Source organism: Somniosus microcephalus, chromosome 31 (assembly GCF_052327205.1).
Source record: "Somniosus microcephalus isolate GS21.2 chromosome 31, FLI_Smic_1.0, whole genome shotgun sequence".
NCBI classification, from domain to species: Eukaryota; Metazoa; Chordata; class Chondrichthyes; order Squaliformes; family Somniosidae; genus Somniosus; species Somniosus microcephalus.
Window position 1 is genome coordinate 7,452,580 of NC_141017.1, and position 26,672 is coordinate 7,479,251.

The 26,672-nt window shown below is 49.8% G+C and overlaps 1 protein-coding gene across 1 annotated transcript in view; it reads left to right on the plus strand.

Annotated features, from left to right (window-relative positions):
- The window catches only part of LOC147097552 (uncharacterized), a 111,102-nt gene that overhangs the window by 78,955 nt on the left and 5,475 nt on the right, over window positions 1-26,672 (plus strand). The window contains exons 6-7 of the mRNA XM_085971402.1: window positions 2,590-2,741; window positions 26,469-26,581. Coding sequence (XP_085827528.1) covers window positions 2,590-2,741; window positions 26,469-26,581 — 265 coding nt within the window. The remainder of the gene's footprint in view (window positions 1-2,589; window positions 2,742-26,468; window positions 26,582-26,672) is intronic.

Genomic DNA, 26,672 nt, shown 5'->3' on the forward strand with positions numbered 1-26,672 from the left:
ATTGAGATGGAGGTTGAAATCACCGAGGATGTGAAGTCATTCGGTTCAGAGGCTGAGAGAGGAAAGCAGTGACGATATCTCAGTAATAAAATTTTTATGGTACTTGGATGGGCGGTAGAGAACATGAACTTTAAATGAGAGGTGAGAGGGGTGAAATAAGGTGCGATGCTCAAAGGAGGAGAAAGTGCCGGAGGAGTAGAGGGACAGACCAAGGTGTGATTTGGTGATGAGAGCCACATCGCCACCACGGCGGTCTGAGCGGGGCAAGTGGTGGAAAGTATAGCCAGGTGGGGAAGCATGATCAAGATGGCGGCCGTGACGGTCTGGTGCTGAGATCGCTCTCCCTGTTTCGGGCGGCCAGCTCTCGCCGCTCGCTCCCGCAACCGGAGCAAGGTGCTCGGCGAGTCGGGCAGAGGCAGCGCAGCATGGTGAGCAGCAGCAGCAGCCAAGCCGACCAGCTGGAGCACATCGGCCGGCAGCTCCTCGGCGGGAAGGAATTCCGACTGGGAGGAGGGGAGCCGAGCATGGCGGCCATAGGCCGACCCGGGAGAGGGAGAAGTAGGCCCCGGGCCGTGGAACGTGGAGCTGGCGACGTTGAAGAGGAGGCCGCATTGGAGCATTCACATCCCGACGATGTGTTCGGCGAGTCGGGCGGAGGCAGCGCAGCGCAACGAGCAGCAGCAGCAGACTCAACGACAAGCTGCAGCACGTCGGCCGGCAGCTCCATTTCGGGTAACTCGCAGTCCGGATGGGAGGAGGGGAGCCGGGCATGGTGGCCAGAGCGGGAGAAGCAGGCCACCACACGTGGAGCCGGCAACAGTGAGGAGGAGGCCACGGTGAGGAGGAGGACGGAGTGGCTGAGGGACATCGTGCTCCCACTGCCACGGGAAGCCATTGTATTGACTCTGAACGCGGCGCTGTCTGTATAGCTGACACGTCCCCACGGGGAACAAGCATTCCATTGTACTTGTTACATATGGCAAATAAATCTAATCTGAATCTGTCATCACCCCTCAGCCAAGTTTCCGTCAGGGCCATGATGTCGATGCAATCATCCACAATAAGCTCATGGATGACAAGGGCCTTGTTCGCAAGTGAACAGACATTCTGGAGGGAGATGCGGAGAGGGTCGGTGATGGCTGCCCCACTGCCGGCGTCCACAGCGTCAGCGCTGAGAGGGGATGAATTGGACGGGGAGGAGATTGGCAAGGTTTGCGGCCAGTAGGTGCGTTGGGCGGGAAGGTCGGCGAGAGAGTCGGATAGGACAGTTGGGGTTGCTGCTCGAAATGAGGCAGCAACGAGTGCCTCAGTGGGACCTTCGTAGGATGTCAAGAGAGGCACAGAGGGAAGCTGTGGGCTTATCTAAGAGGGAGTGAAGTCTGGGACAGCGGCAGGAGAGTAGAAAGGTCGAAGAGTAATGAAGGGTTGGGGTAGCGATTTGGGAGGGCAGTGTATCCGAGAGAGGAGAGATGAAAGGAGGCAAGATGACAGGAGAGTGCAGTCAGGGAGGGATAGAGAGAAAAGGAAAATAGGGGGAAAAAGTGGAATGGCTCGGGTCCGGAGCAGCAGCCAAAGTGCACGGGAAAAGCTCAGGTTACATAGGCCTGTTTAACTGTAATAATGAATGGTATGCATATTTCCTGGTAGCAGGGAATAGGTTGGGGACAATAGTAGGAAGACCAGGGTCAAAGTCAGAGATCCCATGGAAGGACAAAGCCAACGTGAGCAGGATGGAGCCGGTACGGAGCATCGATGAACCGCTGTCCAGAAGCTATTTGAAGGTAGAGAGTTCGAGGATGGTGGTTGTTGCTGCAGGAATGAGAGTCGGTAGCGATGCAGAGAGATGAAGGCGAAATTGACGCAAGTTGGAGGTCAGCGTAGATGAAAGTGGTGGAGAAAAAATAAAACCATAAACTAGTGACCAGCAAAGCTGAATATGGGTAAAACGAGTCACCGGACAGCAAGTGGAGCTGCTACCTACAAACCAGCAGAGCTGAAAAACCAGTAGAACCAGTTCAGCAGACACACAGCCGGAAGATTAAAGATAAAAATCTTTATATCTTTTCAGAGATAGAGACACAGCAGTTAAACATAGAAACATAGAAGATAGGAGCAGGAGTAGGCCATTCGGCCCCTCGAACCTGCTCCGCCATTCAATGAGATCATGGCTGATCATCCAAATTCAGTGCCCGGTCCCTGCCTTCTCCCCATATCCCTTGATCCCTTTAGCCTTAAGAAATATATCTAACTCCTCCTTGAATATATTTAATGAATTGGCCTCTACTGCCTTCTGTGGTAGAGAATTCCACAGGTTCACCACTCTCTGGGTGAAGAAATTCCTCCTCATCTCTGTCCTAAATGGTTTACAGTGTAATCCAGTGCAGAAACATTGTGTAATCCAATGTAGTCTATGTAGTTCAACTCGGCCCTGTAGTGTGAGCCTCTGAGTTGGACATGCCCTGGGGTGGATACTCGATGGTGTGTAACCGGTAGTTTTACAATGCTGGGTAAACCCTCGGTAAATGAGGAGATTTGTGAGGTGCTGTAATGCCCCAACTGTTTCTAACATTTACTTAAATGTCTTCACAGATCTGCCTCGTTTCCATTGTCCTGACCACTGGAGCCGGTTCCAGCAAAACTGTTATTACATTTCATTAAACATGAAAAATTGGGTAAATGCCCAAAGATGCTGTAAATCAAAGGATGCCAATCTTCTTGTCATTAACAGTGCTGAGGAACAGGTAGGAGTTTATTATATTTTCAAACTCACCAACAGCTGATAATTTGTCAGCGTGCTCAGTGATGATGTAGATCCATAAGGCCAGAGACAGAGGCCATTCGGCCCGCACTCCTGTGCTGTTACTAGCTCGTTAACTGGATCTAGCTACATTAAACATATATCCCTGACCTTTCCCCATATCATTTTATATTCCTGTTCAAATACTTTACTAATTCCTTTTTAATTTATGTTATAATCACTGAACAGTCCATATCTCTGGGGTTCAAAACAAGATCCTTCCCTCTGCTGCCTTAGAATGGCTTCATTCCCCTGGGCAGTGTGCATTCAGGTGCTCGATCGTCTGATCGGAGTCACACACCATTTGCACGTTGACGGAGCAATAACCTTCTGATGTGAGTATCCCAGGGGGATTATAGATAAACACATGAGTGAATCCATGTGGACAAACAATGATTCCCTGTGCTGGGGGACGACATCACTGTGGGGAAGTCCAGCTTTATCTGCAGCGACGGCTAACTGCTGAAGGGCCTGTAACTGGGTGTGTGACAATAAAGGGTCTCAGTTATACTCTTAATAGAATGGTGCAGGACAAAGATGCTGATTCATTGCATGTCACTGTGGATACTGTTAGATCCGAATATCTTAATGTTGTGTCCTTCAATAATCAGACAAAAGACTGCAGGGAACGATCAACAGGTGTTTACTGAATGAGGGTTATTCTAGAACTAACTGTACAGATCACTACTCAGGGTTTATATGCAGGTGTGGTCACTGCCGGTACTACAGTATACAGGAGCTGTAAAAAGTAGTTCTCCCCTTAAAGGTACATACATTACAATTCCTCCCCTTTTAGATTAACAGTACCATAACACTCATTTAACAATTAAATATCAAACTAATTACAATTAACACTTTTAACATGCAACATTAGCTGAAAATAGTCTGTTTATAAATTCAGTCTTTGGGGAGGCTTCCTGATCCTTTCTGGATAGCGCCTTTCCCGAGTGTCTTGCTCTTGGTGCGGAGGCAATTCTGGCCCCCTGTCGTCGGTTGGTTCATCAGCTTCCGATGCTACTGTTTCTGAGGTAGATGCGACCTGTATGTCGGGTTCCTCATCAGGTACGTATGGCTGAGACATGGGGTTGACTCGTTCCTGTGACTCTAGTATCTGGTCAGCATGGCGTCTCACAATGTTCTCCCCAACATCCACTGTGTACATTAGTGGCCCCTGCCGTGTGCATATCGTTCCTAGTTGCCATTTCTCTGTTCGGTAGTCGTGGGCCAAGACTGGTTGCCCTACATTGAAGCTCCTTGTCGGCTTCTCATTGATGTGCTGGAATTGCTTATTCTCAACATCTCTTCGTACATTTGGTCTGAGCAAATCCAGACGAGATCTCAACCTTCGGTTAAAGAACATCATGGCTGGGGCCTGGTTGGTGACTGCATGTGTCGCATTTCTGTAGGCTAACAGGAAATTGTCCACCTTATGCTGCAGTGGAATGTCGTCATCGCACATGGCCTTTACTGCTTTTTTAAAGGTTTGTACGAACCTCTCAGCCAATCCATTTGTGGCTGGATGATACGGGGCGGATGTGTAATGCCTTACCCCATTCCTTTTCATAAATCTTCGAAACTCTTCGGACTCAAACTGTGGTCCGTTATCAGAGCAAATCTGCTCTGGCAAGCCGTTCCTGGCAAAAATGGTCCGTAGGACTGCAATAGTTTTCTCCGTGGTGGTGGAGGACATTTTGATCACCTCAGGTCATTTCGAGTGCGCATCCACGGCTATTAAAAACATTGAGTCCATGAATGCACCAGCAAAATCAATATGCACCCGTTGCCATGGAGATGAGGGCCACTCCCATGGGTGTAGAGGGGCATGTGGTGGTTCATTTTGGACCTTCTGGCATCCTGAGCAGCTCTTTGTCAGGTCCTCGATTTGCTGATCGATCCCCGGCCACCACACATAGCAAGGCTTTTCATTTTCACCCCTCCCAGATGACCTTCGTGAAGCTCATTGAGCACTCTCTCCCTTAACTTGGGTGGAATTACCACTCGGGATCCACACATCAAGGTCCCCTGGCATACTGACAGCTGTTCTCTTCTGGATGAGAATGCTGGCAACAGTGAGTTGCCATGTGCTGGCCATCCCTTCACCGTCAAATCATATACCCGAGACAGTGTCAGGTCATTTTGGGTCTCCTTCTCTATACCAGCGTTAGTTACTGGCAAGCATTCAATTATAGTCGAATGAAATATTTCGACAGGATCCACTGCTGGTGCTTCCTCCGCAGTAGGCAGTGGCAGGCGTGATAGCCCATCAGCGTTTCCATGCTGTTTCGTGCCATTATACTCGATTTCATATTGGTGCGCCCCTAGAAAAAGGGACCATCTTTGTAGCCGTTGCGCAGTCATCACCGGAACGCCCTTCTTTGGATTAAAGATGGAGACAAGTGGTTGGTGGTCAGTCAGCAAGGTGAACTTCTGCCCGTGCAGATAGTGATTGAACTTTTTCACTCCCCACACTAGGCTGAGGGCCTCCCTGTCAATCTGGGCGTAGTTATGCTCGGCTGAGGTTAGTGACCGAGATGCAAAGGCTACTGGTCTCTCCGAGCCGTCCGGGAATTTGTGCGACAGCACCGCTCCAATGCCATAGAGTGATGCATCACACGCCAACCGAATTGGTAGTGCTGGGTTGAAATGAGCCAACACCTCTTTTGATGTGATCAATGCTTTGCTCTTCTGGAAAGCTCGTTTACATTCGTCACTCCACTTCCATGGTACCCCCGTTTGCAGTAGGGTGTTCAGTGGGTGTAGTACGGTAGACAAATTTGGCAAGAACTTATGGTAGTAGTTCACCAGCCCGAGGAACGACCTCAGTTGTGACACATTTTCCGGTGCTGGAGCCTTGACTACTGCCTCAATCTTTTCAGGGGACTTATGTAACCCCTCTTTATCAATAACGTGGCCACAATACGAGATCTGCTTCTGGAAAAACTCGCATTTGTGGTGATTAGCTCGGAGTCCATATTCCTTCAATCTAGTGAGCACCTGCTCCAGGTTGGCGAGGTGATCACTGTCATTTTCGTCCGTGACCAGGATGTCATACAAATAACACTGGGTCCCTGGAATCCCTTGCAGGACTTGTTCCATTGCCCTTTGCCAAATAGCCGGAGCTGATGCTACGCCGAACACCAGCCGGTTGTATTGGTAGAGACCTTTATGAGTGTTGATCATGAGGTACTGTTTCGAGGCTTCTTCTACCTCCATTTGCAGGTACACCTGGGCCAGATCAATCTTAGTGAAGTGTTTCCCTCCAGATAACGAGGCGAAAATATCTTCAATTGGCGGAAGCGGATATTGTACAGTGTGAAGGACTGGGTTCACTGTCACCTTAAAGTCCCCACAGAGGCTGTGGTATCTTGAGGTGGCCATAGATGGAGACGGACACCGATTAAATCCTTAACATGGTTTAATCAACACTTGCACATAAAAGCTTCTGCCATGAGGCAGCAAAAACAAAGAGTACCACAGTACAGATCAGACTTAACTCAGGAGAGCAATTGCCACAGCACCACCTGGTGGATCAGGTTACTCATAACCTCCCAGGTTACTACATTCCTCCCCCCTTACGTTTTAATTAACCAATATGCTCTAACCATGGTTAACCCCTGACTAATTTAACAGGTTTGTATAAGTCTTTCTGGTTGCTTGCGAATCCTTTGTGAACGTCTTAATTCCACTTGTGGTGGATTCTCAGATTCATTCGCACTTGAGATTGGAGTAGTCTCTGATGTTGGTTTTACTCTGTCCCGCTGTGGCCTGGCAGTACCAGTGTCCACTGGCACCTTATAAGCCGTGCTGGGTCCTGGAACAACCTCCTCTACTGCCCTTTGTTCCATCTGAGGCAGTTCCCCCTGCTGCCGGCTGAAAAGCTGATCCACATGCCGACAAACCCCTCGACAATCCCCTAGTAACACGGAGTACGACACAGGTCCTGTCATGTCCTGGATTAGTCCTGGTATCCATTTAGGTCCATAGCCGAAGTTCCGGATGTACACAGAGTCCCCTATGGCGAAATGTCGAGCTTTAGTATGTTTGTCATGGTACGCTTTTTGGTTTGTTTGTTTTGTCTCAACCTTACTTTTGAGATCTGGGTGTATCAGGTCTAACGTGCACCGCAACTTTCTCCCCATCATCAACTCAGCCGGAGAAAGCCCCGTGGTAGCTTGGGGTGTTATACGATAACTAAACAAGGCTCTATTGAGCTTGGTCTCCAGGGTGTCACCTGAGCTCTTCCTCAAGAGCTCCTTAAAAGTCTGCACGGCTCGCTCGGCTAACCCGTTGGAGCCAAGGTGACATGTGTGATTCCATTCCTTACCATGAATTCTTTGCTCCCTTCACTAACAAAACACTGTGCATTGTCGGATACAATCATTTCTGGAATACCATGCGTGCTGAAGCTGTTCCTGAGACAATTCAGTGTGGCATCAGTCGTTGCAGAGCTCACTGGATAAACGTCGATCCACTTTGAGTGAGCGTCAACCAGCACCAAAAACATTTTGCCCATAAAAGGTCCCGCATAGTCTATGTGAATTCTCCTCCAGGGTTTGCTGGGCCACTCCCATGGATGGAGTGGTGCCCCAGCAGGTGCTTTCCTCTGTTCCTGACATATAGTGCATGACTTTACCTTTGACTCAATTTCAGCATCCAAGTTAGGCCACCACAGGTAGCTTCTAGCCAGTCCTTTCATTCTAGTCATTCCTGGGTGCGATTGATGCAATTGGTCCATCAAAGTAGAGCGTCCCCACTCTGGGACTATGATGCGTGCTCCCCATAGCACACATCCATCTTGGACACTGAGCTCGTGCTGTCTCTGTCTGTACGGCGCGAACTCCGGTCCCTCACGGTGATCTGGCCAGCCTTTCAACACATACTCACGGACCCTTGACAGAACGGGGTCCTTGGCTGTCCAGCCCTGGATTTGCGCTGAAGTCATCAGGGGACTGATCTCCTGATCCAGCATCAGGACGTGCTCCTCAGGGGAAGTACTGCGAGGAGATTTTGAGAGGGGCAGGCGGCTGAGAGCATCCGCGTTCCCGTTTTCCGTGCCGGCTCTGTACGTGATCACATATTCATAGGCTCTTAGTATTACTGCCCATCTCATTATTCTCTGTGATGCCATTTGAGGCACCGCTTCCATCTCATTCAGTAAGCTAATAAGAGGCTTGTGGTCAGTACTGATTATAAACTTCTCCCATATATGTACTTATGGAATTTCTTTACTCCAAATATAATGGCCAACCCCTCTTTATCAAGCTGTGAATAGTTCTTTTCCGCAGCTGTGAGCGTGCGTGAAACAAACCCGATGGGCCTTTCTGCTCCATCTGGCATGCGGTGGGCCAACACTGCCCCCACTCCATAGGGTGATGTGTCGCAGGACATTATCAGCTCCTTCTTCTCGTCATAATGCACTAACACCCTGCTGGACTGAAGTAGCTCCTTTGACTGCTGAAAAGCTTTCGCTTGCTCTGGCCCCCAACGCCATGGCTCCTCCTTTCTCAGCAGTTTGTGCAGGGGTGCCAGCAGCATCGATAAGTTTGGAAGAAACCGGTTATAATAATTCAGGAGCCCTAGATAGGCTTTCAGTTCAGGCACTGAGGTGGGTGCCGGTGCATCCTGCACTGCCCGCACTTTCCCTGGTAATGGATGGAGGCCTGTGGCATCCACCCGATGTCCCAGGAATGTAACTTCCTTCTCCATGAAACTACACTTACTCCGTTTCAGGCGTAGCCCCGCCTCTTCCAGCCGCTGTAGCACTTTGTCCAGTGTTTTTAAGTGATCCTGATCGTCACTTCCTGTTAGCAGAATATCATCTAAGTACACGGCCACCTTTGGAATGCCCTGCAGAATGCCCTCCATAGTCCGTTGGAATATTGCTGGGCTAGAACTGACACCAAATGGTAACCTGGCATACGTGAACAGCCCCTTGTGCGTGTTCACCGTGACAAACTTTTTTGATTCTTCATCTAGCAATATCTGCTGATACGCATGACTCATGTCCAGTTTGCTGAATCTTTCTCCCCTAGCGAGCGATGTTAACATGTCCTCCATTCTCAGAATGGGGTACTGTTCCAGTGATGATATTCTGTTCACTGTTAACTTATAGTCACCACACACCCTTACGTTACCGTCGGGCTTCAATACCGGGACTATTGGTGCCGCCCAGTCTGAAAATTTCACTGGTTCTATTACTTTGTCCTTTAGCACGCGATCTAGTTCTGCCTCAACCTTGGTTTTCATTGCAAAAGGTACCGACCTTGGTTTAAAGAAACGAGGCGTGGCATCACTGGCTACATGAATCTTGGCTGTGGCTCCCCTTAAGGTGCCCAGTTCATCCTTGAACACTAACTCATGCTTCATCAGCACTTCTTGCAGTGCCTCTGTACTGTCCTCCATTTTATTCATTGCCTGCCAGTCCACACTCAACTCACTGATCCACCCTCGCCCTAACAGGTTTGGCCCTGACCCTGCTACCACTACCACCGTAAGCTCTTTGGTGACTCCTTTGTGTTCCACTTGTACTTCGGCCGTCCCCAAAATGCCCACCTTCTGTCCTGTGTAGGTTTTGAGACTAATGGGGCATGTACCTAGCTCTGGTACTTTTGCTTCCCCCCATAGCTTGGCGTACTCAGTCTGCGACATTATGGTTACACTACATCCGGTGTCAATCTCAAACTTTACTTGACTTCCGGTCACTATCAAATACTGAGTGAGAGGGGGTACGTTGGGCCTTGAAGTGTCTATACTGTATACAGTGAAAACCTCCTCACTAGACTCACTAGACTCTTCCTCCTCTTGTATGTAATTTGCCCGCTTTGTGTACTTCTCCCTCCCCCCTTTTGCATGCTTTGCCCCTTTAGCACTGCTTCTCTCACTCACTGCCCTTTTACAGACTTTCTTTAAGTGCCCTATTTTTCCACAATTGTGGCACTTTGTCTTTGCAAACCTGCAGTCCTTTGCATAATGGCTCGTCCCGCCACATCGGTAGCAATCCCCAACCCCGACTGGTGGACTTTTCGCGCCAGCTTCCATCTTGAAAACAGCTCCTCCCACTGGTTTACTCCATTTCTCATTGCTCATACTGTTTAAGTCCTTAATGTCCTTGTTAGCCGTCTCCATGGCTTGTGCTTTTTTAAGTGCCGTCTCAAACGTTAATCCTTCTTCTGACAGCAACCTTTGCTGTATACTGTCGTCGTTAACTCCGCATACTAGTCTGTCCCTTAACATGACTGTGAGCGTATTTCCAAAATTACAGTCCTGTGCAAGCTTCCGAAGCTCCTCCACATACTCAGTAACGCTTTCTTCCGGCCTCCTAATCCTCAAATTGAATTTCCATCTCTGTACTATTTCACTAGGTTTCGGATTGAAATGATTCTTTAGTAGACTCACTAACTCGTCAAAAGATTTTTCTCCTGGCCGCTCCGGGCTCAGCAGATTCCTCATCCGTGTATAGGTTTGCGCTCCCACACAACTCAGTAAAATGGCCCTTTTCTTTTCAGCACTGTCCACCTCGTTTGCCATAAAGAAATGGCTCAGTATTTCAATATACTCCTCCCAAGACTGCGACTTGCCGTCAAAAGGTGCCACGGAGCCTACCGTTCCTGCCATCCTTGGAGTCCGGTCACTTCAGCCAAAAAATCAAACTCTGTTTCGACTCCCGCGGCCTAGCCTCGTGCTTTTCCGACTAGTTTGCTAACCAACCCAAGCACCTCTTCCGAATACTCCAAAACTCTTCCGTCCTTTATACTCGTCACCATATGTGGTATCTTGAGGTGGCCATAGATGGAGACAGACACAGGTTAACTCCTTAACATGGTTTAATCAACACTTGCACATAAAAGCTTCTGCCATGAGGCAGCAAAAACAAAGAGTACAACCAGTACAGATCAGACTTAACTCAGGAGAGCAATTGCCACAGCACCACCTGGTGGTTACTCATAACCTCCCAGGTTACTACAGATGCGAACCTTCTTTGGTTCCCCAGGCGTATTACTCAATGACCTCTTCATTACAGGAACGATGGGTGTAGCCCACTCACTCCAGTCCACTTTGGACAGTACTCCTGAACGTTCCAAACCTTCCAGCTCTGCTTCGACGGCTGGGCGGATCGCATAAGGTACCGGTCTGGCCTTAAAAAACTTTGGGCTTGCATTTTCCTCTATTTTGATCATCGCTGTTATGCCTTTTAGTGTTCCGAGTCCCTGCTGGAACACTTCTTGTGCGTCAGTTAGCATTTTTGACAGTCATCCAGGTGTGACGTCGTCATCCTTTTTGGCATCTACAGTCAGTGCTTGTATGGAATGCCAATCTAGCTGTATCTTCCGGATCCATTCACGTCCTAGTAGTGGTGGTCCTCCATCTGGCAATACATACAGGTCCATTTTTGGTGTTTCCTTGCCGTTATATATAACGTTCACCCTTATTTTTCCTTTGGGGTAGACTTTTTGCCCCGTGTACATCTTCAAGACAATCTTTGTATCTCTCAAGGGTATATGTGAGAATAGTCGCTTGTAGTCCCTTCGGTTTATGACTGTTAGGGCTGATCCTGTGTCCAATTCCATTTTCACTTCGACTCCTGTTATCTTGAGCGTGACCCAGATAGTTTGGTGATCCTCCATTTTGATCACATTATGTAGTTTCAGACAACCCAGCTCCTTGCTTCCGGAGTCTGTATCACTCTTCTGTTCGTCTGAACTACTCTCCGTCACCTTATGTACCTTCTTGTACTTCTCCTGTGGAGATTTCTTGCTGCTGGTTTTCTTTCCCGACCTGCAGACTCTTGCTATGTGTCCTACTTTTCCACACTGTCTGCACACTTTGTCCTTGAACCAGCAATCATTATGGTCGTGTGTTGTTCTGCCGCAGTGATAGCACTTCACTGTTCCGTATGATATTTCAATTGTGCCATATTCTTGCGGTCTCCATTGTATCTCTACAGCGCCCCGTGCGGCTGCTTCGTGTGATACTGCAATGCTGAAAGTCTTGTCCAGCGTAAGATCCTTTTCTGATAGAAGCCGTTTCTGGGTTCCTTCACTTTGAAGCCCACACACAAACTTGTGCCTTAAAGTATCTGCTAGTCCCGTTCCAAACTGGCAGTGTTTCGATAGCTTGCGCAGTTCCGTTAAATACTCAGCATTACTTTCATCTTTATGCTGGTTCCTTTTGTGAAACTTAAATCTTTCTGCTATCAGCAGTGGTGTGGGGTTTAAGTGGTCCTGTAGGATTGACACTATGTTTTCAAAATCCTTTTCTACTGGCTTCTCTGGGGTTACTAGGTTTCGTAGTAAGCCATACGTTTTTGCACCCATTGAATTCAACAATACCAGCGCTTTCTTGTCATCTGGCACTTCATTCACCTTGCAGTATACTTCTATGTGTTCGACATATGTCGTCCAATCTTCGACTTCATTGTCGAACGCTGTGATACTGCCACTCTTCGGCATTTTTGGGTGTGGTTAGACTGGCTTAAAATGGCATCTCCCGCGCTTTCTTTTCTTCCCCGCTGCGGCTTAAAATGGCGTCTCCTGCGCTTTCCTTTCTTCCCCGCTGCGGCTTAAAATGGCGTCTCCCGTGCTGCTGCCAACGCCGCTCTCGGCGGTCCTCGTGGCAAATGGCGATGCCCTGTGGGTTTCGTGCACTGCTCCTGCGCTGCTGCCAATGCCGCTCTCTGCGGTCCTCGTGGCAATGGCAGTGCCTCGCGTTTTCCTGCGCGCCTCTCTCCCCCGTTGACGCTGCTCGGCCCTTGAACACCGGCTGCGCTCTGCTCTCTCTCGCCTCTCTCCCCCATTGACGCCGCTCGGTCGTCTCTAGCCGCCGCTGTCCGGGAAGCGTCTGCGCAGTACCTGTTGCCAGCCCATTTCGCTGGACCACCATGACTGGAAAGCCAAGCCTGGCTCTCGACAGCCTCCCCTGCGATGCACAAATCTCCGCTGGATGACTGGGCGGTTGCCCGTGGTCGACGCCCGTGCTTCTGGACTCGACCTCCTTCCACTGTTCTCCAGGAGTGAATCCCTGGGAGGTGATGCAGAGTTGCAGGTAGGTTCGAATCTGCGTCGTCGCCAATGTTAGATCCAGGTATCTTAATGTTGTGTCCTTCAATAATCAGACAAAAGACTGCAGGGAACGATCAACAGGTGTTTACTGAATGAAGGTTCAAACTGCAACTGACTGTACAAATCACTACTCAGGGTTTATATACAGGTGTGGTAACTGCCGGTACTACAGTATACAGGAGCTGTAAAAAGTAGTTCTCCCCTTAAAGGTACATACATTACAGATACCAGGAACCCAAGGTGTAAACGTTGAGAGCTGGTGTTCCTTCACTGTCCCAGTAGTGCAGTGTGTGACTCACTGTCCCAGTAATGCAGTGTGTGACTCACTGTCCCAGTAGTGCAGTGTGTGACTCACTGTCCCAGTAGTGCAGTGTGTGACTCACTGTCCCAGTAGTGCACTGTGTGACTCACTGTCCCAGTAGTGCAGCGTGTGACTCACTGTCCCAGTAGTGCAGTGTGTGACTCACTGTCCCAGTAGCGCAGCGTGTGACTCACTGTCCCAGTAGTGCACTGTGTGACTCACTGTCCCAGTAGTGCAGTGTGTGACTCACTGTCCCAGTAGTGCACTGTGTGACTCACTGTCCCAGTAGTGCAGTGTGTGACTCACTTTCCCAGGAGTGCAGTGTGTGACTCACTGTCCCAGTAATGCAGTGTGTGACTCACTGTCCCAGTAATGCAGTGTGTGACTCACTGTCCCAGTAGTGCAGTGTGTGACTCACTGTCCCAGTAGTGCACTGTGTGACTCACTGTCCCAGTAGTGCAGTGTGTGACTCACTGTCCCAGTGGTGCAGAGTGTGACTCACTGTCCCAGTGGTGCAGAGTGTGACTCACTGTCCCAGTAGTGCAGTGTGTGACTCACTGTCCCAGTGGTGCAGAGTGTGACTCACTGTCCCAGTAGTGCAGAGTGTGACTCACTGTCCCAGTGGTGCAGAGTGTGACTCACTGTCCCAGTAGTGCAGTGTGTGACTCACTGTCCCAGTAGTGCAGTGTGTGACTCACTGTCCCAGTAGTGCAGTGTGTGACTCACTGTCCCAGTAGTGCAGCATGTGACTCACTGTCCCAGTAATGCAGTGTGTGACTCACAGTCCCAGTAGTGCAGTGTGTGAATCACTGTCCCAGTAGTGCAGTGTGACTCACTTTCCCAGGAGTGCAGTGTGTGACTCACTGTCCCAGTAATGCAGCATGTGACTCACTGTCCCAGTAGTGCAGTGTGTGAATCACTGTCCCAGTAGTGCAGTGTGTGAATCACTGTCCCAGTAGCGCAGTGTGTGACTCACTGTCCCAGTAGTGCAGTGTGTGACTCACTGTCCCAGTAGTGCAGTGTGTGAATCACTGTCCCAGTAGTGCAGTGTGTGAATCACTGTCCCAGTAGCGCAGCGTGTGACTCACTGTCCCAGTAGTGCAGTGTGTGACTCACTGTCCCATAGTGCAGTGTGTGACTCACTGTCCCAGTAATGCAGCGTGTGACTCACTGTCCCAGTAGTGCAGTGTGTGACTCACTGTCCCAGTAATGCAGTGTGTGACTCACTGTCCCAGTAGTGCAGTGTGTGAATCACTGTCCCAGTAGTGCAGTGTGTGACTCACTGTCCCAGTAATGCAGCGTGTGACTCACTGTCCCAGTAGTGCAGCGTGTGACTCACTGTCCCAGTAGTGCAGCGTGTGACTCACTGTCCCAGTAGTGCAGTGTGTGACTCACTGTCCCAGTAGTGCAGTGTGTGACTCACTGTCCCAGTAGTGCAGTGTCTGACTCACTGTCCCAGTAATGCAGCGTGTGACTCACTGTCCCAGTAGTGCCGCGTGTGACTCACTGTCCCAGTAGTGCAGTGTGTGACTCACTGTCCCAGTAGTGCAGTGTGTGACTCACTGTCCCAGTAGTGCAGTGTGTGACTCACTGTCCCAGTAGTGCAGTGTGTGACTCACTGTCCCAGTAGTGCAGTGTGTGACTCACTGTCCCAGTAGTGCAGTGTGTGACTCACTGTCCCAGTAGTGCAGTGTGTGACTCACAGTCCCAGTAGTGCAGTGTGTGACTCACTGTCCCAGTAGTGCAGCGTGTGACTCACTGTCCCAGTGGTGCAGTGTGTGACTCACTGTCCCATAGTGCAGTGTGTGACTCACTGTCCCAGTAGTGCAGTGTGTGACTCACAGTCCCAGTAGTGCAGTGTCTGACTCACTGTCCCAGTAGTGCAGTGTGTGACTCACTGTCCCAGTAGTGCAGTGTGTGACTCACAGTCCCAGTAGTGCAGTGTGTGACTCACTGTCCCAGTAGTGCAGCGTGTGACTCACTGTCCCAGTAGTGCAGTGTGTGACTCACTGTCCCAGTAGTGCAGTGTGTGACTCACTGTCCCAGTAGTGCAGTGTGTGACTCACTGTCCCAGTAGTGCAGTGTGTGACTCACTGTCCCAGTAGTGCAGTGTGTGACTCACTGTCCCAGTAGTGCAGAGTGTGACTCACTGTCCCAGTAGTGCAGTGTGTGAATCACTGTCCCAGTAGTGCAGTGTGTGACTCACTGTCCCAGTAGTGCAGAGTGTGACTCACTGTCCCAGTAGTGCAGTGTGTGACTCACTGTCCCAGTAATGCAGTGTGTGACTCACTGTCCCAGTAGTGCAGTGTGTGACTCACTGTCCCAGTAGTGCAGTGTGTGACTCACTGTCCCAGTAGTGCAGCGTGTGACTCACTGTCCCAGTAGTGCAGTGTGTGACTCACTGTCCCAGTAGTGCAGCGTGTGACTCACTGTCCCAGTAGTGCAGCGTGTGACTCACTGTCCCAGTAGTGCAGTGTGTGACTCACTGTCCCAGTAGTGCAGTGTGTGACTCACTGTCCCAGTAATGCAGTGTGTGACTCACTGTCCCAGTAATGCAGTGTGTGACTCACTGTCCCAGTAATGCAGCGTGTGACTCACTGTCCCAGTAGTGCAGTGTGTGACTCACTGTCCCAGTAGTGCAGTGTGTGACTCACTGTCCCAGTAATGCAGTGTAAGACTCACTGTCCCAGTAGTGCAGTGTGTGACTCACTGTCCCAGTAGTGCAGCGTGTGACTCACTGTCCCAGTAGTGCAGTGTGTGACTCACTGTCCCAGTAGTGCAGTGTGTGACTCACTGTCCTAGTAGTGCAGTGTGTGACTCACTGTCCCAGTAGTGCAGCATGTGACTCACTGTCCCAGTAGTGCAGTGTGTGACTCACTGTCCCAGTAGTGCAGTGTGTGACTCACTGTCCCAGTAGTGCAGTGTGTGACTCACTGTCCCAGTAATGCAGTGTAAGACTCACTGTCCCAGTAGTGCAGTGTGTGACTCACTGTCCCAGTAGTGCAGCGTGTGACTCACTGTCCCAGTAGTGCAGTGTGTGACTCACTGTCCCAGTAGTGCAGTGTGTGACTCACTGTCCTAGTAGTGCAGTGTGTGACTCACTGTCCCAGTAATGCAGTGTGTGACTCACTGTCCCAGTAATGCAGTGTGTGACTCACTGTCCCAGTAATGCAGTGTGTGACTCACTGTCCCAGTAGTACAGCGTGTGACTCACTGTCCCAGTAGTGCAGTGTGTGACTCACTGTCCCAGTAGTGCAGTGTGTGACTCACTGTCCCAGTAATGCAGTGTGTGACTCACTGTCCCAGTAGTGCAGCATTTGACTCACTGTCCCAGTAATGCAGTGTAAGACTCACTGTCCCAGTAGTGCAGTGTGTGACTCACTGTCCCAGTAATGCAGTGTAAGACTCACTGTCCCAGTAGTGCAGTGTGTGACTCACTGTCCCAGTAGTGCAGCGTGTGACTCACTGTCCCAGTAGTGCAGTGTGTGACTCACTGTCCCAGTAGTGCAGTGTGTGACTCACTGTCCTAGTAGTGCAGTGTGTGACTCACTGTCCCAGTAATGCAGTGTGTGACTCACTGTCCCAGTAATGCAGTGTGTGACTCACTGTCCCAGTAATGCAGTGTGTGACTCACTGTCCCAGTAGTACAGCGTGTGACTCACTGTCCCAGTAGTGCAGTGTGTGACTCACTGTCCCAGTAGTGCAGTGTGTGACTCACTGTCCCAGTAATGCAGTGTGTGACTCACTGTCCCAGTAATGCAGTGTGTGACTCACTGTCCCAGTAATGCAGTGTGTGACTCACTGTCCCAGTAGTGCAGTGTGTGACTCACTGTCCCAGTAGTGCAGTGTGTGACTCACTGTCCCAGTAGTGCAGTGTGTGACTCACTGTCCTAGTAATGCAGTGTGTGACTCACTGTCCCAGTAGTGCAGTGTGTGACTCACTGTCCCAGTAATGCAGTGTGTGACTCACTGTCCCAGTAATGCAGTGTGTGACTCACTGTCCCAGTAATGCAGTGTGTGACTCACTGTCCCAGTAGTGCAGTGTGTGACTCACTGTCCCAGTAATGCAGTTTGTGACTCACTGTCCCAGTAATGCAGTGTGTGACTCACTGTCCCAGTAATGCAGTGTGTGACTCACTGTCCCAGTAGTGCAGTGTGTGACTCACTGTCCCAGTAGTGCAGTGTGTGACTCACTGTCCCAGTAGTGCAGCGTGTGACTCACTGTCCCAGTAATGCAGTGTGTGACTCACTGTCCCAGTAGTGCAGTGTGTGACTCACTGTCCCAGTAGTGCAGTGTGTGACTCACTGTCCCAGTAATGCAGTGTGTGACTCACTGTCCCAGTAATGCAGTGTGTGACTCACTGTCCCAGTAGTGCAGTGTGTGACTCACTGTCCCAGTAATGCAGTGTGAGACTCACTGTCCCAGTAATGCAGTGTGTGACTCACTGTCCCAGTAGTGCAGTGTGTGACTCACTGTCCCAGTAGTGCAGCGTGTGACTCACTGTTCCAGTAGTGCAGTGTGTGACTCACTGTCCCAGTAATGCAGTGTGTGACTCACTGTCCCAGTAGTGCAGTGTGTGACTCACTGTCCCAGTAATGCAGTGTGTGACTCACTGTCCCAGTAATGCAGTGTGTGACTCACTGTCCCAGTAGTGCAGCGTGTGACTCACTGTCCCAGTAATGCAGTGTGTGACTCACTGTCCCAGTAATGCAGTGTGTGACTCACTGTCCCAGTAATGCAGTGTGTGACTCACTGTCCTAGTAGTGCAGTGTGTGACTCACTGTCCCAGTAGTGCAGTGTGTGACTCACTGTCCCAGTAATGCAGTGTGTGACTCACTGTCCCAGTAGTGCAGCGTGTGACTCACTGTCCCAGTAGTGCAGTGTGTGACTCACTGTCCCAGTAGTGCAGTGTGTGACTCACTGTCCCAGTAATGCAGTGTGTGACTCACTGTCCCAGTAGTGCAGTGTGTGACTCACTGTCCCAGTAGTGCAGTGTGTGACTCACTGTCCCAGTAGTGCAGTGTGTGACTCACTGTCCCAGTAGTGCAGTGTGTGACTCACTGTCCCAATAGTGCAGTTTGTGACTCACTGTCTCAGTAGTGCAGTTTGTGACTCACTGTCTCAGTAGTGCAACATGTGACTCACTGCCCCAGTAGTGCAGTATGTGACTCACTGTCCCAGTAGTGCAGTGTGTGACTCACTGTCCCAGTAGTGCAGTGTCTGACTCACTGTCCCAGTAATGCAGTGTGTGACTCACTGTCCCAGTAATGCAGTGTGTGACTCACTGTCCCAGTAGTGCAGTGTGTGACTCACTGTCCCAGTAGTGCAGTGTGTGACTCACTGTCCCAGTAGTGCAGTGTGTGACTCACTGTCCCAGTAATGCAGTGTGTGACTCACTGTCCCAGTAGTGCAGTGTGTGACTCACTGTCCCAGTAGTGCAGTGTGTGACTCACTGTCCCAGTAGTGCAGTGTGTGACTCACTGTCCCAGTAGTGCAGTGTGTGACTCACTGTCCCAATAGTGCAGTTTGTGACTCACTGTCTCAGTAGTGCAGTTTGTGACTCACTGTCTCAGTAGTGCAACATGTGACTCACTGCCCCAGTAGTGCAGTATGTGACTCACTGTCCCAGTAGTGCAGTGTGTGACTCACTGTCCCAGTAGTGCAGTGTCTGACTCACTGTCCCAGTAATGCAGTGTGTGACTCACTGTCCCAGTAATGCAGTGTGTGACTCACTGTCCCAGTAATGCAGTGTGTGACTCACTGTCCCAGTAGTGCAGTGTGTGACTCACTGTCCCAGTAGTGCAGTGTGTGACTCACTGTCCCAGTAGTGCAGTGTGTGACTCACTGTCCCAGTAATGCAGTGTGTGACTCACTGTCCTAGTAGTGCAGTGTGTGACTCACTGTCCCAGTAGTGCAGTGTGTGACTCACTGTCCCAGTAGTGCAGTGTGTGACTCACTGTCCCAATAGTGCAGTTTGTGACTCACTGTCTCAGTAGTGCAGTTTGTGACTCACTGTCCCAGTAGTGCAGTGTGTGACTCACTGTCCCAGTAGTGCAGTGTGTGACTCACTGTCCCAGTAGTGCAGCGTGTGACTCACTGTCCTAGTAGTGCAGTGTGTGACTCACTGTCCCAGTAGTGCAGTGTGTGACTCACTGTCCCAGTAGTGCAGCGTGTGACTCACTGTCCCAGTAATGCAGTGTGTGACTCACTGTCCCAGTAGTGCAGTGTGTGACTCACTGTCCCAGTAGTGCAGTGTGTGACTCACTGTCCCAGTAATGCAGTGTGTGACTCACTGTCCCAGTAATGCAGTGTGTGACTCACTGTCCCAGTAGTGCAGTGTGTGACTCACTGTCCCAGTAATGCAGTGTGAGACTCACTGTCCCAGTAATGCAGTGTGTGACTCACTGTCCCAGTAGTGCAGTGTGTGACTCACTGTCCCAGTAGTGCAGCGTGTGACTCACTGTCCCAGTAGTGCAGTGTGTGACTCACTGTCCCAGTAATGCAGTGTGTGACTCACTGTCCCAGTAGTGCAGTGTGTGACTCACTGTCCCAGTAATGCAGTGTGTGACTCACTGTCCCAGTAATGCAGTGTGTGACTCACTGTCCCAGTAGTGCAGCGTGTGACTCACTGTCCCAGTAATGCAGTGTGTGACTCACTGTCCCAGTAATGCAGTGTGTGACTCACTGTCCCAGTAATGCAGTGTGTGACTCACTGTCCTAGTAGTGCAGTGTGTGACTCACTGTCCCAGTAGTGCAGTGTGTGACTCACTGTCCCAGTAATGCAGTGTGTGACTCACTGTCCCAGTAGTGCAGCGTGTGACTCACTGTCCCAGTAGTGCAGTGTGTGACTCACTGTCCCAGTAGTGCAGTGTGTGACTCACTGTCCCAGTAATGCAGTGTGTGACTCACTGTCCCAGTAGTGCAGTGTGTGACTCACTGTCCCAGTAGTGCAGTGTGTGACTCACTGTCCCAGTAATGCAGTGTGTGACTCACTGTCCCAGTAGTGCAGTGTGTGACTCACTGTCCCAGTAGTGCAGTGTGTGACTCACTGTCCCAGTAGTGCAGTTTGTGACTCACTGTCTCAGTAGTGCAGTGTGTGACTCACTGTCCCAGTAGTGCAGTGTGTGACTCACTGTCCCAGTAATGCAGTGTGTGACTCACTGTCCCAGTAGTGCAGTGTGTGACTCACTGTCCCAGTAGTGCAGTGTGTGACTCACTGTCCCAGTAGTGCAGTGTGTGACTCACTGTCCCAGTAGTGCAGTGTGTGACTCACTGTCCCAATAGTGCAGTTTGTGACTCACTGTCTCAGTAGTGCAGTTTGTGACTCACTGTCTCAGTAGTGCAACATGTGACTCACTGCCCCAGTAGTGCAGTATGTGACTCACTGTCCCAGTAGTGCAGTGTGTGACTCACTGTCCCAGTAGTGCAGTGTCTGACTCACTGTCCCAGTAATGCAGTGTGTGACTCACTGTCCCAGTAATGCAGTGTGTGACTCACTGTCCCAGTAATGCAGTGTGTGACTCACTGTCCCAGTAGTGCAGTGTGTGACTCACTGTCCCAGTAGTGCAGTGTGTGACTCACTGTCCCAGTAGTGCAGTGTGTGACTCACTGTCCCAGTAATGCAGTGTGTGACTCACTGTCCTAGTAGTGCAGTGTGTGACTCACTGTCCCAGTAGTGCAGTGTGTGACTCACTGTCCCAGTAGTGCAGTGTGTGACTCACTGTCCCAATAGTGCAGTTTGTGACTCACTGTCTCAGTAGTGCAGTTTGTGACTCACTGTCCCAGTAGTGCAGTGTGTGACTCACTGTCCCAGTAGTGCAGTGTGTGACTCACTGTCCCAGTAGTGCAGCGTGTGACTCACTGTCCTAGTAGTGCAGTGTGTGACTCACTGTCCCAGTAGTGCAGTGTGTGACTCACTGTCCCAGTAGTGCAGCGTGTGACTCACTGTCCCAGTAATGCAGTGTGTGACTCACTGTCCCAGTAGTGCAGTGTGTGACTCACTGTCCCAGTAGTGCAGTGTGTGACTCACTGTCCCAGTAATGCAGTGTGTGACTCACTGTCCCAGTAATGCAGTGTGTGACTCACTGTCCCAGTAGTGCAGTGTGTGACTCACTGTCCCAGTAATGCAGTGTGAGACTCACTGTCCCAGTAATGCAGTGTGTGACTCACTGTCCCAGTAGTGCAGTGTGTGACTCACTGTCCCAGTAGTGCAGCGTGTGACTCACTGTCCCAGTAGTGCAGTGTGTGACTCACTGTCCCAGTAATGCAGTGTGTGACTCACTGTCCCAGTAGTGCAGTGTGTGACTCACTGTCCCAGTAATGCAGTGTGTGACTCACTGTCCCAGTAATGCAGTGTGTGACTCACTGTCCCAGTAGTGCAGCGTGTGACTCACTGTCCCAGTAATGCAGTGTGTGACTCACTGTCCCAGTAATGCAGTGTGTGACTCACTGTCCCAGTAATGCAGTGTGTGACTCACTGTCCTAGTAGTGCAGTGTGTGACTCACTGTCCCAGTAGTGCAGTGTGTGACTCACTGTCCCAGTAATGCAGTGTGTGACTCACTGTCCCAGTAGTGCAGCGTGTGACTCACTGTCCCAGTAGTGCAGTGTGTGACTCACTGTCCCAGTAGTGCAGTGTGTGACTCACTGTCCCAGTAATGCAGTGTGTGACTCACTGTCCCAGTAGTGCAGTGTGTGACTCACTGTCCCAGTAGTGCAGTGTGTGACTCACTGTCCCAGTAGTGCAGTGTGTGACTCACTGTCCCAGTAGTGCAGTGTGTGACTCACTGTCCCAATAGTGCAGTTTGTGACTCACTGTCTCAGTAGTGCAGTTTGTGACTCACTGTCTCAGTAGTGCAACATGTGACTCACTGCCCCAGTAGTGCAGTATGTGACTCACTGTCCCAGTAGTGCAGTGTGTGACTCACTGTCCCAGTAGTGCAGTGTCTGACTCACTGTCCCAGTAATGCAGTGTGTGACTCACTGTCCCAGTAATGCAGTGTGTGACTCACTGTCCCAGTAGTGCAGTGTGTGACTCACTGTCCCAGTAGTGCAGTGTGTGACTCACTGTCCCAGTAGTGCAGTGTGTGACTCACTGTCCCAGTAATGCAGTGTGTGACTCACTGTCCCAGTAGTGCAGTGTGTGACTCACTGTCCCAGTAGTGCAGTGTGTGACTCACTGTCCCAGTAGTGCAGTGTGTGACTCACTGTCCCAGTAGTGCAGTGTGTGACTCACTGTCCCAATAGTGCAGTTTGTGACTCACTGTCCCAGTAGTGCAGTGTGTGACTCACTGTCCCAGTAGTGCAGTGTGTGACTCACTGTCCCAGTAATGCAGTGTGTGACTCACTGTCTCAGTAGTGCAGTTTGTGACTCACTGTCTCAGTAGTGCAACATGTGACTCACTGCCCCAGTAGTGCAGTATGTGACTCACTGTCCCAGTAGTGCAGTGTGTGACTCACTGTCCCAGTAGTGCAGTGTCTGACTCACTGTCCCAGTAATGCAGTGTGTGACTCACTGTCCCAGTAATGCAGTGTGTGACTCACTGTCCCAGTAATGCAGTGTGTGACTCACTGTCCCAGTAATGCAGTGTGTGACTCACTGCCCCAGTAATGCAGTGTGTGACTCACTGTCCCAGTAATGCAGTGTGTGACTCACTGTCCCAGTAGTGCAGTGTGTGACTCACTGTCCCAGTAGTGCAGTGTGTGACTCACTGTCCCAGTAATGCAGTGTGTGACTCACTGTCCCAGTAATGCAGTGTGTGACTCACTGTCCCAGTAATGCAGTGTGTGACTCACTGTCCCAGTAGTGCAGTGTGTGACTCACTGTCCCAATAGTGCAGTGTGTGACTCACTGTCCCAGTAATGCAGTGTGTGACTCACTGTCCCAGTAATGCAGTGTGTGACTCACTGTCCCAGTAGTGCAGTGTGTGACTCACTGTCCCATAGTGCAGTGTGTGACTCACTGCCCCAGTAATGCAGTGTGTGACTCACTGTCCCAGTAATGCAGTGTGTGACTCACTGTCCCAGTAGTGCAGCGTGTGACTCACTGTCCCAATAGTGCAGTGTGTGACTCACTGTCCCAGTAATGCAGTGTGTGACTCACTGTCCCAGTAGTGCAGTGTGTGACTCACTGTCCCAGTAGTGCAGTGTGTGACTCACTGTCCCAATAGTGCAGTGTGTGACTCACTGTCCCAGTAGTGCAGTGTGTGACTCACTGTCCCAGTAGTGCAGTGTGTGACTCACTGTCCCAGTAATGCAGTGTGTGACTCACTGTCCTAGTAGTGCAGTGTGTGACTCACTGTCCCAGTAGTGCAGTGTGTGACTCACTGTCCTAGTAGTGCAGTGTGTGACTCACTGTCCCAGTAATGCAGTGTGTGACTCACTGTCCCAGTAGTGCAGCGTGTGACTCACTGTCCCAATAGTGCAGTGTGTGACTCACTGTCCCAGTAATGCAGTGTGTGACTCACTGTCCCAGTAGTGCAGTGTGTGACTCACTGTCCCAGTAGTGCAGTGTGTGACTCACTGTCCCAATAGTGCAGTGTGTGACTCACTGTCCCAGTAGTGCAGTGTGTGACTCACTGTCCCAGTAGTGCAGTGTGTGACTCACTGTCCCAGTAATGCAGTGTGTGACTCACTGTCCTAGTAGTGCAGTGTGTGACTCACTGTCCCAGTAATGCAGTGTGTGACTCACAGTCCCAGTAGTGCAGTGTGTGACTCACTGTCCCAGTAGTGCAGTGTGTGACTCACTGTCCTAGTAGTGCAGTGTTTTCACTGACATTTCTGCAGCTATTGTATAAAAAAGAAGGTTTTATGCTAAGTTTTAGACGAGAGAAATGTACAAGGATGAGCACATGCCTACACCATACCATCACCTCCACCTTTGATGCCCTGGTTCCCATTAAAACCTTTACTCTCTCTCTCTCTGTCACCCACCAGTTTGTTTCCCCTGATACTGCCTCTGCTCCCTTGCGTCCATGGACGCAAACTTTAATGAACGTGGTTTTGCCATTCATTGCCAAATCTGGCTGGACCACATGAAGCTGTCCTGCTTTCCTCTGCCAAATCTGCTGACTATTCCAGGACCATCCTGGAATACAGCTATAACCGCTGGCTTCTTTCCTCTACTACAAACCGTCTTCATAAACCCCGCTCCCCTGCGTCCTCCACCCTCCCCTCCATCAACAAGTGTGGGGAGCTCATGTAGTTCTTTAAAGGATGGGCAATAAAAGCTGGCCTCGCCGGGGACGCCCACATCCCGTGAATGAATAAATTTAAAAAAAATACTTTTTGAACACTTCCTACTGTTCATCTGTATTTTTACCCATTTACAGTTACACTGTGGTCAATTTCTGCCTTCTCCCTTTAAATTCAGCCTTACCTAAATTTAAAAGCCTGGTTCCTGACTCAACCTTCTCCTTCTCAAACCGAATATTGTTGGTCTATGAGGGAAAGAGATACCCTAGCCTTGTCGAGAGAGAGAGCGAGAAAGAATCACACATCACCTGAGCAACAGCCAGTGTTCAAGATTGAAGTAAGGCCTTGGGATGTTTTTAGTGGTGCCATAATAGAAGGTTTAGATTATAACTATTCCAGTCACAACAACAAGGGCAAGTGAAAGGCTGTTGATGTATGTATGCTGTAGAGAAAGGTAAACTTGTGTGCGTAAGAACCGACTGAAGGATGGTGCATTGACCTAGGCCCAAATGATATAAAGCTAACCCATTTTCAGTTGGATAAAGAGAAAACAATGTGTAAAAAAGAAGCTCTTTTTCTATGTTTTAGAAGAGAGAAATGTACAAGGATGAGCACTTGCCTACATTCAAATCTACTCACAAAACTTCGCTTGTAAATCGCATTATACACTGAAGAAATTAGACTCAACTTTTAGATTATTTTTTATGTTAAAGTAGAACAAATAAATTGATTGTAACAAGAAGACTGAATTCGTTACAATTGCAGTGAACAACAGAATATTGTTTAAAACAACAAATATCGAACTCGATGATGTAAGGTCACTGTTAGCTCGGTGTTCCCATACCATTAGATTGATTCTGGCTCATTACTTAATCTAGAATGGCTTGTCCTCTTGTTGGTTCAAGAACACATTGTCCCAGTAAACACTCAAAAAATTCGCTGCCATTGGGACTTGAGCTGTTCTGCTTCTCCCAGTCTTGGTGAAAATTAAAGTCTTGTAGGAATAGGTGTATTCCTAACAAATAACGGAGCTTGACTCGGAAGAACAACAAACAGGATTTTAATGTTGAATTAGATGAAATACAGCAAACAAAAGGACCGATGCAGGAAAGTCGTGGAACAGGTCTTTCCCCAGTGGGGATGCCACGAGGACTGACCGGGCAGTCCGGAGGTTTGTACGATGATGTCATCGTGTTTGCGTCGTGACATCATCGCGTTGCTCGTGTTTCCCGCGCTTGGGGCGTCACGTGACTCGCGTGATGACGTTATCACGTCTACCCGGCACCCAGCATTGGAGCTGGCCGTTGCTGCCGAAGTCGCGGGAGCGGGAGGCCGAGCCGGGCCGGAAATTGCCGTGGGAGCGGGAGGCCGAGCTGGGCCGGCTCGCGCCTGGGTGAGTCACGTGATGCGCGACGTGACGTCATTGCGTTAGGTCGCGCTCTTAAAGGGACGACGTCCCGTACATGCAAACTCTGAACTTCTTAAAGGGGCAACACCCCAAACAGGTAAGTTAAAGGGAATTATGTATAATAAGTAAGGGACACTCGGTGGTACCGCTACAGTCTCCTATTATAACCACTCTGCTTTTGCAACAGGCTTCTCTGATCTCCTTATTTATGCCTCATATGAAATATTAGCAACAATTATGGGTTTAAACAACTATCCGACAGCTTCACTGTCACTTTTACTGATACCAGCTTATTATTTGCAGATTTTTAAAAATTGAATTCAAATTCTCAAACTGGCATGGAGGGATTTGATCCCAAATTCTCCGGGTTACGAGTCCAGTAAAAAAAACACCACAATATTGTCTCATCCAAAAGGCAGCACCTTCTCCGTACTGTACTGAAGTGTTACCTTAGATTATGCACTCAAGTCCTGGCATGAGGCTTGAACCCTTGACCTTCTGATTCAATCAGAGGTGCTAGCAACTGAACCAAGCTGAAACTGCATTCATCTCCCATTCCTCTGTCCCCTATTTCAGTTGGGAGGTTAGCTGGTTTAATATAAATGGGTTAAGGCCTCAGACAGAAGATTGCCAAGTAGAGGGTTTGTCTCCAGTATTACTGACAATCTATGTTGCTTCATATACTGTAGTGACACTTTTATTTACATGACAGACGTTTATAGGAAGATGGATAAAAAGACAATATCACTGGATTGGCCTCAGTGATTCGATCTCTGAAGGTGACTGGCGCTGGGTGGATGGGACGAATTATACTTCCTCTGTAAAGTGAGTTCCCTTTTCAGTTGCACATTCTGTACAATATCTGTGATGCTGAACATTAAACAGAAAGCTGGATTTGTTTTAAAGTTTCAACTTC